The following is a 14235-nucleotide window of genomic DNA, read 5'->3' on the forward strand; positions in this document are numbered from 1 at the left end:
CCAGATGAAGTATGCAAAAGTATAATTGTTATACAAAATCTTGGTAGAGGAATAGTATGGTAATACCTTAGAACACTTTACATCTATTCTATTGGCCAGGATCTTGCATTCCAGGGAGAGCAGACACTTTGCAGAATAAGAACACCACACAGTGACATGATATAGTATTGTCACTTACATCCGGGCCTGATAACACATGAATGGATCTACTACAGCATGAGTGCTGTGTCTCAGCAAGATCAATGAGATTTTGCAGAATATCTAACCACGCATCCATCCAGGGGTATACATTTTCCATTTTAAATGTTTCAAATATAAAAATGTATGTAAACTAGCTAACGTGCCTGCTAGGGTGACCAGACAGCAAGTGTGAAAAATCGGGACGGGGGGGTAATAGGAGCCTATATAAGACAAAGCCCCAAATATCGGGACTGTCCCTATAAAATCGGGACATCTGGTCACCCTAGTGCCTGCACAGAAGACTGGTTTTTTTTTCCACATAACTTGAGCATTTTTTGTTTTTAAACAAAAGGCACAGGTGTACAACTGATTCAATAAGAATTAGGTGGGATGTATGCTGTTATAAGCCAAATTTTTTACACTCAGTGGGGGAGTGAAGTGGCAGGAAGGGCATTTGAAACGTAGAAAAAAAAAAAGAACCCATTTTTACTCTGCAACACTGGAACAAACAGGCCTGACACTCAAACTAAGATGCAAGTTAAAAGCTCTCAAAACAAAAAACAAACAGAACAGAGTTGATGCACTATAAGGATGCTGCCATGATTTGGGGGTGCAGTGTTTTGCCCGTAATGCTCTTCGCACCAACAATGCTGAGGTGTAATGACCATTTCATGCAAACGTAGAGGCAGAGGTGGACATGTGCTTATCTCACAAAGAGACCACTGTTTCATAGGAGATTTCACTATGAGAGAGACTGCACACTTGAGGAAGCAGTCAGTTAAAAGAGAAGAAGGCTCTTTTGCTGAAAGAAAATACAGTGATATCACTCTTAGCATACTTATCTGACCTTGTTTCTTCTGACATGCCATCCCCTGCTACTCTGCCAGTGATGTAACCTCAACACCTTATTCATCCACTTCTCAAACCACCATCTCTACACCTTTTTCTACACCGCCCCCTTTGCATGGAAGCCTTCCAGAGCTGCTGTGCAAGGCCTTTTCCTTCTCCTCATCCCTCCTTCAGACCCACCTCTACCATGACGCCTGCATGTCAAGTCAAAGACATTTACCTACAAAAAATTGAATGATTTTTTCTTTATACTGCCATGATGAGCGCAAACCTTTGCTGAGTAACTATGCAATCCCATTGCCAGAAAACTTGCTCTTCCTCCCTTTTCTCCCAGCACGTGTTCTGATACCTCCTTCATTGAGTCATGTCTGAAATCAGCTTGCAAGCTCCCAAAGGATGTGCGATTCCCAGCACAAGTGGATGTGCACATGCTAGCTCTGCTCGAGTTAGCACCTAAAAATAGCAGTGTGGCCACAGCAACACAGATGGAGGCTCAGGCTAGTCACCCGAGTATATATCCAGAGGGTCAAGCAGGCAGCCCGAGCCACTGCCCATGCCACTGCAGCCACATGGCTATTTTTAGCACACTAGCTTGAGCAGAGCTAGCATGTGTCTATCTGCCTGTGCTGGGAATCACACGTCCCAGCTGCTGTGTAGATATACCCCAAGGCAGGAACCATGTCCCTGGAGCTATTCTAGTGATGGAGGCCATCAAGATACCTAGCTAGAAAGATAAAATATATGGCCTACATTTTTAAAGTGCCTAGTGATTTGTGGTGCCCAACCTGAAACATATTAAAGAGGACTGATTTCCAGAGGGCAGGTCCTCATCACTTTCCGAAAAATCAGGCCCCTTTCAGGTGTGTAAAGTTGGGCTTCAAAAAAACTGAGGCACCCAAAATCATTAGTCATTTTTGAGATTTTGGGCCTATTCCCTTGTGTGAGGAACCTCATGTACTTTTGGATACTTTAATACAACATAATAGGTGCTAATAAATATCAATAACCATTGCCTCTATTTAGGAGAGCTGTCCTTATTATGATTTTTACCCAAACATTTCCTCTTTCCACATGCTGTCCCTCTGAAAATCTCTTGTGATCCAGTGAATTTCAGTGGTGCTAAAAGGGGTGGGGGTGTCCTTATTTATAGTTTTCAAATATTGGCAGATGGGCATGCAGCCTTACATCACCTATACCACCAGGATGATGGCAGCGGGCAGGACATTATGGGCCCTCGCCCTTACTCCTTATGCTATACTGAACTCCCAGTGGAATCAGTACTAAATTATAGTGAAAAGATTAGGTTTGGGCCCTGCATGTGGAAACCATCGCAGAGTATGAGTGGGGCAGGTAGAAGGCAGTTGAATTAAATCAAGAACGGACAGATATGCAGAGAAAACCTGAATTGTTCCCACTGAGTGAGTCATGCCATCACAAGGGCTAGGCCGCTAGGGGATGAGCACGCCTCATGTTCTACTTTCACATCTCCACAGCTCCATCGGTTTGTGGTGATGCCCCAGGAAGTACTGACCGAGTGCTCCCATGGTACCATTTTACAGTAGAGAGCCTGTTTTGGCCCTCCATTTTGTTTGTTTGGGTTGCAAAATGAAGAACTTTAAAAAGTAATTTGGCTATGGGATATCTACAAGCACGATCCTTTCTGAACAGACAGACACATAGATAACAGAAGCCTGTATTAAGCAAGCCTGATCCTGTTGTTCAATGTGATACTGATCCAGGTTGTCAGCTGTCAAAAAGGAAGTTGCTTTTGGTAAACTAAGCAGGCTCGGTTGCTGCCGCTGCAGCATGGCATTGCATATCCCTTGCACTTTGCAGCAATAAGTGACGTTACCCTGGTGCTTATACACTGCGGTGACTGGCATTCAATAAGTACCTTAGATTAGACAGATAGATGGCAACCACAGCATATAGCAATGGCTGAAAAAGATTAAATCAAAGAATAGAAGACACAAGATAAGATTGTGGGTGTAACAAAAGTTTGCAAACATTGTTGCAGCTGAACAAATCATATTAGAAACCCTCATTTAGCAACCAAATTTTAGATTGTGTAAACACCTCCTCCGCCCTGCCCTGAGTTTTGCGATTCCTTTTTTTGGTTATATTTTGAAAAAAAATTATGATTTAAAATTATTCATCTGCAGGTGTTGCAGCCTAAAAACAGCTGAGTTAGTGCACATGACCCTAAAAATAAAAATGACTAGTAACAAAAGTAGATCTGGAAGAATTAGTCTATTTTCATTGTACAAGAAAGGAGAAACGTAAAAAGTAAATAATAGTGAAAATTACATTGGATTTGAAAAATTCTCTCCATTTTAATCAACTAAGGAGTATTAGTTGATAAAGGCTAGGAGGTTCATAAAATTTTACCCAACCATGTCCCTTTAAAAGGATGCTGTCAGCTTAAAAATCTAATAAAAAAATTACTCGAGTTAAAAGTAGTTTTAGGTACTACCTTGCCCTGGAGTCCACCTAGCAAATTCTGTAGTTTTAAAATCACATTTGCTTGCATTTTTAATGGACTACTCTCCTGAGTTTCTGTGTTAGGCCCTGATCCTGAAAATACTTCTGTATGCGAGTAAGACTTTACACTATGGGTCAGATTCCCATTTACATTAAGGCCCCTTTCTACACCTCTTAGGCAATATAAATGTATTACACCCACTTTAAGGCCACTTTACACTGTCAGAATGGTGTATAAAGGGGCTTCTGTATAAATAAGATTCAGGTTTCATGGCTAACTGACTAGAGGAAAATGTGAAATCAACTATACACTCAGTGCTGTCAAATGCATAAAGTAAACAAACTGAAACATTTGAAAATATATTTTTCTCTAATCTTTTTTTCAGTCATAGTAATCTTACTTTTTAACAACAGTAAGCAATTTTTTTTCATAACAGAACTATGATTTTTTTTAAGTGAAGGTGCCCCTTTAAGGATCTCTGGAAAACTGCAAGAAGGACATCTTGTACACAGTAATACAATTTGTGTAATTAAACATTGTTCTTAAATCTGTTAAAATATAAATGCCCCCTTCAAGAGAGTTTATCTTCCCTACTGCATATTCCATTTATGTACATTCAGAACTAAAGAACATTCCTACATAGAGTGACCAGATAGAAAGTGTGAAAAATCGGGACAGGAGGTGGGGGGTAATAGGCACCTATATAAGAAAAAGCCTCAAATATCGGGACTGTCCCTATAAAATCGGGACATCTGGTCACCCTACTCCTACAGTAGAAACAACGAGGAGTCCTTGTGGCACCTTAGAGACTAACAAATTTATTTGGGCATAAACTTGCGTGGGCTAGAACCCACTTCATCGGATGCATGAAGTGAAAAATACAGGAGCAGATATAAATACATGAAAGGATGGGGGTTGCTTTACCAAGTGTGAGGTCAGTCTAACGAGATAAATCCACCTACAGTAGAATTCACCAGGACCTATGATGTTATACGGACAACATAAATTCAATTTTTGTGCACTGAAAGTTAATCACAATCTGTGGTGGTGAAGTGACAGGTGGGATCAGAGTTGAAGAACTCAAGTATCCACTCTTTGTGCTCTAGAATCAGAAATGTAGGGCCTGATACTTCAGATTTATACCAGTATGAAAGGAGTAACTCCAAGATAATCAATGGAGTTACATGGCTGTTAAAACAGTGTGAGAGGAGAATCAGGCACTAAATTCCATATATGTTATTAAAAGTGCAATGAATTCACCAGCCCTTTCTCCTTTTCTTATATGCAGCATAACTCCACCACATGCCAGCTGGCCAGAACAGGGTCTCTCTAGTAAGAATGCAAAGTGCATGCCAATAAAAACAGATCATAATTTCATAAAGCTATCACTTTTTTTTATACCTGTCTAACAGGTATGTGCAACAGGGTAAACAATAGCAGGAGTGCTGCAGCTAAATCCTCAGACATTCTGGAGCGAGACCAGGCTGGCTTTGTGCAGACAAAATCCTCACTGTCATCAGTAAATTTGCCTACATAAGGACTGCAGTGAATGTTTACGTCAGAATTTCATAAGTGGGGGGGGGGGGGGGGATTGGTGTGCACATTTTCTACAAAATGTCCAAATAAGTTGCTCCTCCAGAAAATTTGCCGAACTCTCCTCTAATGAGAAGATTATGAACAATCAAAGACAAGTTTACACTTTGGAGAAACACAGAACTTTTTCACAATTCTATTTGGGAGAAAGATAGACATTGTTATTATTTCTGATGTCAATAGCATTTCACAGGCATGTAAAAACACTTCCCTGCCGTAAAGATCTTCCAATCCAAATATCGGTTACAGTATTGGACTACTACAGAGAGCGCCTCACACAGGGACAGAAAGAGAACAAGACTGCTCAGTGTTTTGTAGGTGACCAGACAGCAAATGTGAAAAATCGGGAGGGGGGGGGGGTAATAGGAGCCTATATACGAAAAAGACCCCAAAATCGGGACTGTCCCTATAAAATCGTGACATCTGGTCACCCTAGAACAAGGGGACAGAGAGGGAGGCAGAAGCGGCAGCAAAGGAGAGTTGGTAGTGACAGAAGAATGAGGACGGGAGGAAGGCAGGGGAAAGCATGAGAGCTTTGACATAGCATCCGGCTATTGCATGCTAATGGACTGGGTGGCACATCTTCATGTCGTTTTTCTGCTTCCTGACAAGGTTTAAACTAGGCATGAAAAACGACTGTCAGCTGCTCCGCCAGAAGCTGTTTATTGTTAGCTGGCTATGAAAAAAAAATCTACCTGTTACACAACACGCTGGAAACTTGCTGGGAAACAATATCACACCCCTGCCAAGTGCCAACTTGTGAGAGTCACAAATAGGAACGGGGGGGGGGGGGTGAGAAAAAGCAGGGCGCTGAAGTGAGCACTGAGACTGACAGGGCCGGGAGAGACAGAGTTTGGGAAGTTGCAGAGGGGCAAAGTTTAGCGGAATTGAAGGCATGCCCGCCACACACAGGGGCTCGGGCATGTGCAGTCCGGGGGGGGTGGGTGTCTGCCTGCAAAAGACAACAGCAACCCCCCCACAGCACGTCGGCAAGACACCACCAGCAGCCAAGTGACAAAGTCAAAACAAAACTAAGTGACTTCTCCTGTCCCACAGAACTGAACCTGCCTGGCCCGGCCCGGCCAGCCCCTCTCCTGCCAGGCCCTGCCTCGCGCCCCTCAGCCAGGCCACTCCTCGGGGGGCGGGGGGGGGCTGTATTTACACAGGGGGAAATAAGTATATTCCACAGAGGGGAGAAAGTACATTACCTCCGCCTAGGCAGCCATTACATAGGAATACATTGAGGCGGTTTTACTACAACTCCCATGATTCCCCTGGCCTACATCTCCCGTGAGTCCCTTGTCCCTGCCTCTCTTTAACCCTTTAGGTGCAGGGAGTAACTGATCATACCTAGTTCTTACCTGATACTTTTTATCTGCAGCTCTCGAAGCACTTTGCTAAGTTGGGTGAACACCATTCCTCCCCCCTCTCCCACCCATTTTACAGATGGGGAATCTCCGGCATAAAGAGGCAAAGTGACTTGTCACACAGCAGGTCTGTGGCAAAGTTGGTCCTACAATCAAGGCAATACTGATGCTGAATGTGTTACTTCAGAATCATTGTCAGAATAGATGGTGAATAGAGCTGGTCGAAAAATTACTGTTGAAACTTTTTTGGTAGAAAATGGCACTTAGACGACGTAGACATTTGTGCAGAAAAATATATCAACCCTCTTGTTTTAAAACAAAAGTTTTTAAATTTAAAAAAAATTTTTTTTAAATGAAAACACCTAGCTAGCAAAGGCCTAGGGAAACTTTCCAATGGCCCCAGCATGGGAGTGAGCATTTCCAAAGGGGCATTTTTCCTCTGTAGATTTATATGGCATTTGCCTTAAGACCTGCCTTCACCTATTTTCTCATACAACCAATGAAGATCCTTTTTACCCTCATGCTACTCTCCAGATTGCTTGAGTATCAGCAGCAGAACTCTCAGGTATCACTACATCCATGTGAGCCATTGCTCACACAAACAAATGAACGGAGGGGAATGGAAGTGTGGTTCCAAGGTCTTTGGCCCTCTGTAGATTTATATGGCATTTGCCTTAAGACCTGCCTTCACCTATTTTCACATACAACCAATGAAGATCCTTTTTACCCTCATGCTACTCTCCAGATTGCTTGAGTATCAGCAGCAGAACTCTCAGGTATCACTACATCCATGTGAGCCATTGCTCACACAAACAAATGAACGGAGGGGAATGGAAGTGTGGTTCCAAGGTCTTTGGCCCTGCCCATTATTTGAAAGAGTTTTCCTTTTACTTTTCTGATGTATAAACTACTGGAGAACACTAATAATGTAATTTAGCCAGTTATATGCAAATTACCAATGGAAATACAGCTGCAGTACTCACATCACTCAAACCTAGAGTCAGCAGTGCATACCTTTGCTCAGATAGGTAGCACTTTGATCTACCCAGAATTCATGCTTCCTTGTAGTGGTGTATATCGAAACACAGGATATGAAACAATCTAAGGTTTCTTGCACAGCATCCACGCTCATCGTCCCTAAACACTGCTGTTTTATTTGGTGCCTGGATTGTCTATGTTTCAAGTTTGAAAACTGACCCCTGAACATATACAATGGGCCCAATCTTGCTCCCACTGAAGTCAGTAGCAAAACTGCCACTGACTGCAAATAGAGAATGAGCAGGCCCCAAACCTCAGCACTGTACTATATTTTGCAAAATGAAGATTAAGAGCATTAGGAAGCTACACCAGGTACAGTGGTTTATAGTCCATATTCTTGTCTTGAATAATACATTTAGGTATAGAAAGATAGTGTAGCCTAGTAGATGGCACACGGACTGAGACTCAGGAGAGCTGGGTTCTAATCCTGGGTCTGTCATTAACCCATGGGTGACCTTGGGCAAATCACTACTCTTCTCTGTACCTTGGTTTTTCCATCCCTAAAATAGGGGTAACGGTGGGGGCGAAAGACCTCTCTGGCTTCAAGATTAGGCTTGATAAGTTTATGGAGGGAATGGTTTGATGGGATAATGTGATTTTAGTCAATTAGGCATTAACGTGCCATCGCGGGTAAAATGAGGGTCCGGCTGTAGAATCTTGCCTGTATGCTCGGGGTTCTACTGATCGCCATATTTGGGGTCGGGAAGGAATTTTCCTCCAGGGTAGATTGGCAGAGGCCCTGGAGGTTTTTCGCCTTCCTCCGCAGCATAGGGCAGGGGTCACAGGCTGGAAGATTCTGTTGTGGGTGGGTCAGCTTTTGTGGCCTGCATCATGCGGGAGGTCAGACTAGATGACCATGTTGGTCCCTTCTGACCTTAAAGTCTATGAGTCTATATTAACCTCCTCGTAAAGCACTTTGAGATCTGTGGGTGTAAAAACTGTTATATAAGAGCTAGATATTTTATATTATAGTATAAGATATAAGATATAAGAACCCCAGTTACAGACCGGGGCCCCAGTGAGGTAGGCACTGTACAGACAAGTAACAAAGAAGACATTTCCTTCCCAAGAGCGCTCACAATCACATGACAAACTGCAAATACTTCAGGTACAGTTTTAATAGGAATTAATCGAAGACAGAAAATACCAAATGTTACATGTTATTCTGCATTAGTAAAATTCAATTTTCTTTACATACTCCATTTTCAGAAATACAGATATCCTAACCAAAATACACACAAGTTAAAAATCAAACAAATTTAACTAAACTGTTTAAAGCTAAAAAACAAAAACAAAAAAAACAAATAAAAAAACAATCCACATGGTTAATCTTATCCCTTTATTATATTGTCCGGTCTTATATAGGGTATGAAATAAAACCAAAACAAGAATTATAAAGGGTGCCTCATAGCACCTGTCATAGTTAAGTTTTCAGAATCTTTTGAATAATGCAGACACACAGGGCCTTATTTTACTCTTGTTTACACTGGTGTAGCTTTGTTGAAGTCAATGGAATGATTCCTGGAGGTACTCCTGAATCAGATCCATTTTCCTTTGGGTAATCTTCATCTGCATAGCTGAAGGCATTTTTGCCCTGATTTAAAGTCCATTGAAGTCAGTGGAAAGAATCTCCTTGATTTCAGTGGTCTTTTGATGAGTCCCTTTGGCTGGAATCCTCCATCCCAAGCCAAGATACCTCAGCTAAAGACAATGGAAAGGCTTATCATCCCAAAAGTGTTAGCTGTACTGAAAGGGTAAACTCACTCATGTTTAATGGGATGGATGGATTTCCCCAGAGTAACTCAAATGCGTGGTGGGAAGATTGAGAATTTAGTTCTGGTAGCTGAATTCAGGCACAGACTAAAAAGGTACAGTGAAACTTTTCTTAAAACAACTACCCCCGAATCTGTTGCCTACTAAAGGTCAACTTTAACTACAGATCAGACTAAACTGTAGTGGGGACTACATGGGAACACTGTAAAGTGGTTGCTTAGGAAAGGGGGTTACCTAATGAAATCAAGAACTAGTTCAGGGTCCATTGCAATTCATACGTTATGTTTGAGATAAACATAAATTCAACGTTATGTTTGAGATTTCTACACCAAGGTTAAGAAATTGCAATCACTGGTTTCCAGAGCATCTGTAATGCAGTTATGTTGTGAGTAGGCAACAAATGTAACACTCATGGCTTGGAGGAAAAATACAGGTTGAAAACGTGGCAGAGTGTCAGTTCTCGTGAAAATCTTCAGTTAATACTTCTTGACTTATGTGTTTAACATCTCAATAATCCCATTGCAATAATATATAATTTTGTATTGAAAATACATAATAAAAACAAGCCAATGGAATTAACAACAATTTAAAAATATATTTGCATTTAAAATGATTGTTGCAGGAGGTCAGACTAGATGATCACGATGGTGCCTTCTGGCCTTAAAGTCTATGAGTCTCACACCTTAAGAGCTAGATTGTCAAAGTTGTGTGCATGCAAGTGTTTGCATATGCCTAAATGTAAATATCAAAAAGCTCACACACCAATCGGGTAATTGCACACATAGGTAGGTGCCTAACTCGGCGAGACGAAGATGCAAATACCCGAGTTGCATAGGCACATCTCGTATTTGTATGCATAAGCTGGTATACTCAAAGATATGTGACAGGTTTCAGAGTGGTAGCCGTGTTAGTCTGTATCAGCAAAAAGAATGAGTACTTGTGGCACCTTAGAGACTAACAGATTTATTTGAGCATAAGCTTTCGTGGGCTAAAACCCACTTCATCGGATGCATGCAGTGAAAATACAGTAGGAAGATACATATACACAGAGAACATGTGTATATACACAGGACAGGCCCAACAAAGAAAGTAACAGAACGCCACTAGCCGTCAACTTCAGCCCCCAACTAAAACCTCTCCAGCGCATCATCAAAGATCTACAACCTATCCTGAAGGACGATCCCTCACTCTCACAGATCTTGGGAGACAGGCCAGTCCTCGCTTACAGACAGCTCCCCAACCTGAAGCAAATACTCACCAGCAACCACACACCACACAACAAAAACACTAACTCAGGAACCTATCCTTGCAACAAAGCCTATTGCCAACTCTGTCCACATATCTATTCAGGGAACACCATCATAGGACCTAATCACATCAGCCACACTATCAGAGGCTTGTTCACCTGCACATCTACCAATGTGATATATGCCAGCAATGCCCCTCTGCCATGTATATTGGCCAAACCAGACAGTCTCTACGCAAAAGAATAAATGGACAGAAATCAGACATCAAGAATTATAACATTCAAAAACCAGTTGGAGAACACTTCAACCTCCCTGGTCACTCAATTACAGACCTCAAAGTCGCAATACTCCAACAAAAAAACTTCAAACACAGACTCCAACGAGAAACTGCAGAATTGGAATTAATTTGCAAACTGGACACCAGTAAATTAGGCTTGAATAAAGACTGGGAGTGGATGGGTCGTTACACAAAGTAAAACCTATTTCCCCATGCTAATTCCCCCCCCCCCCCACTGTTACTCACACCTTCTTGTCAACTATTGGAAATGTGCCATCCTGATTATCACAACAAAAGTTTTTTTTTCTCCTGCTGATAATAGCTCACCTTAATTACTCTCGTTACAGTTGGTATGGCAACACCCATTTTTTCATGTTCTCTGTGTATATATATCTTCCTACTGTATTTTCCACTGCATGCATCCAATGAAGTGGGTTTTAGCCCACGAAAGCTTATGCTCAAATAAATTTGTTAGTCTCTAAGGTGCCACAAGTACTCCTCGTTCTTTTTTCAAAGATATGTGCATGCCTAACTTTGACTAGGCCTGCTTTTCAGGGATTCAAACACTTCTGTACATAGATGAAGTATTTTAAAAACTAGCTGGAACTGCAAAACAAGCATTTACATTAAGACCTACTGTTCTAGCTTTCTAAAGAAAAAACATTTCTTTTACAAATAAAGGAAAATATCTATTGAGATATCACTATCAAAACAAGAAATGAAGCAGACCGATTCTTCATTCTGTACTATGACTTTACAAGAATTAAGAAAGTATTAACATGCTCATTAACTTAATTCCTTCTACCACGCATCAACCACCAAAACTTCCTATTGAGGATCAGAAAATGGGTTTGTGTTAAGCTTACAATATTAGTAGCTTTGTACACGGCAACAGTGAAAAGTTTACCTTGAAAACATCAGGTATTCTAACTTATGTAGCTACTGTCAAACGAATAAAACCTGGCTTAATCCCAGGTAGAGAGAGTGGGTGAGTTCTGCTCTCATTTACTCTGCTTCAATGGTATTGGATACAATGGAATTGCAGGAATGTAAGAGAGAGCAGAAACTGGCCCCTTAACTAGAAAAGCCTAGAGGTGATATTTGCAAATAAAATAGATGGTTACCCCTACCCATGGAAATACATTTTCTATTATTTTTCCCACATCTCAAATATTCACAAAGAATAAATTTGTGTGTCTTTCAGGTGATTGCCTCTAAAAATCAACTGTTGTTAATGGCTTTAAAATCTGAATATTTCACTCATGCTTAGCACAGCAGAGCAGCCTTCAGTAAATGGAAGCATCTTCATAGTGGAATTTGCCATGAGAATAAATCCTGGGGCTGGAGATTTTCCCATTGTTGCATGGCCAGAGGTAATTGCACAGGTGCATCAAATGCCTTCTGAATTTGACTCCAACAAATACATAGAGCACAGGGTTGAGGCAGCAGTGGGAAAAGGCAATTTTGCGGCTGATGTAGAAGGCATATGCAATGTTCTTTTGAATCTCACAGTTCAGAAAGATGTAATGAGCTGGCAAAGTTTGCAGGAAACAGAATATATTGTAAGGTGCCCAACTCAGGAAAAAAGCTACCACAATGGTAAAGATGAGTCTCACAGTTCTGTGCTTCCTATGAGATCTTGTTCTGAGCAGAATTTTCAGTATCTTGACGTAACAAAATACAATAACAGCAAAGGAAAAGAGAAAGAAGACATTTCGCTGATAAATTTCTACCCTTTTCCAATGTAAGTCAATGTAATCGCAGGTACTGAAACCATCCAGATCAGTCTGCACTTGGGTGAAAATCATCTCAGGAACCACGACTAATATGCTAGCAGCCCAAATGGCCAAGCTCACCTGAATGCCACACTGGCGTGTCTGAGTACTCAAGGTCGACAAGGGGTTCACCACTGCCAGGTACCGGAGAATAGTCATTATGGTCAAAAAGATAATACCACTGTAGTAGCTGATGGAGAAAACAGTATTCACAGCCTTGCAGAGGAAATCACCAAAAATCCATCCATGCAAATGATACACAATCCAGAAGGGCAGCATGCAAGAGAAGACCAGGTCAGAGATGCAAAGGTTCATGATGAAGATGTTTGTTAAAGACACAAGGCTTTCATACTTCATTAGGATCCATAACACCAAACTATTTCCCAGCAGGCTAAGAACAAAAGCAAGAGAGTACAGGATGGTGGTGAGATGGGCACCAAATGCATGGAGGTCATCCATTTCACACACATTGCCAGAGCCATTATAATTAGTGAAGTTCTCATACTCATCATAGTAGTCTGGAAATGAGTTTAAGTCAAAGTTGGATTCACCCATTTGGATGTATGAACCTAAATGACACAAATGGAACTGTCAAGAAGATCCTAATGGTCACAGAAAAATCATAAACAATCTGGTTGCTTTGGGGGGGTTAAATAAATATATGGAGATATATCTCTCATATAGAACTGGAAGGGACCTTGAAAGGTCATCGAGATCAGTCCCCTGCCTTCACTAGCAGGCTTCTAGCTCTTCTGGCTCGCAATGAAACTTAAATACGGCAGTGAAACTGTGGGGGTGGTAGTTTTACATCTTGACCTTGAGGAACTGGAATATGATCACAAATGGAATTTTACATTAATAGAACATTAAGCACTGACTTTAATTCTTGCACTTTTTAATTAGTTAAAATTCAAAGTCTCAAAAGCAAGTTAATCAGTTTGCACATTATAGCTGCCAACAATTGAATATTTTACCTGGGATAATTCCAGCTAGAATTGTGTTTATATTAAAGAACAGTTATCAGGACTTCAGAACCCATCCACTTTTTCTACTGTTCTGAAAAGATATTTAAATTCCATTTAAAATTCTCTGAATTCTACACTTTTTACCCAACACGTGATCCTGTTTCAAGATTCAATTCTGCAGAAACTTATAAAACCAGGCAAATTTCCAATGCCAGTATAGAAATAGATAAAAAATACAAATAGATTAACATTAGTAATGAGAGGATTTTCAAATTGGTATTCTAAAAGAGAACAACTTGTAGCAACTGCAAACACTTTCGCATGATATTGGGTTGGAAGTGAACACGTCGAAGACAACGTGGATGCAGAATGAGCATTGTGCAGAAGGAATCATCACTGTAAATGGGAAAGAAATTGAGGAGGTCAACAAATATATTTATCTGGGTCAGCAGCTGAGCAGAGACAACTCATTCAAAGGGGAATGCAGTAGGAGGAGAAAGACGGGGTGGGCAAGTTTCAACAAAATAAAGACGTCTTTAATGGATGGTGAACTGCCCATGAAGAAAAGGAAAGAACTGTTTAACTCCACTGTTCTGCCAGCAATGATATACAGAGCAGAAAGCTGGTCAACAATGAAAGCAGAGAAAGAAAAATTTGCTGTCACCCAGAGAGCAATGGAAAGCCAAATG

At 41.1% G+C, this 14235-nt stretch overlaps 1 protein-coding gene across 1 annotated transcript; it reads right to left on the minus strand.

Moving 5' to 3' along the window:
• Positions 1-12092: 12092 nt before the first annotated feature.
• Positions 12093-13136, minus strand: XCR1 (X-C motif chemokine receptor 1). The gene has a single exon (XM_065397646.1). The coding sequence runs from the start codon at positions 13134-13136 to the stop codon at positions 12093-12095; it is 1044 nt and encodes a 347-aa protein (XP_065253718.1).
• Between the last annotated feature and the right edge of the window lie 1099 nt (positions 13137-14235).

The sequence above is a fragment of the Emys orbicularis genome, chromosome 2 (assembly GCF_028017835.1).
Source record: "Emys orbicularis isolate rEmyOrb1 chromosome 2, rEmyOrb1.hap1, whole genome shotgun sequence".
Classification (NCBI taxonomy): Eukaryota; Metazoa; Chordata; order Testudines; family Emydidae; genus Emys; species Emys orbicularis.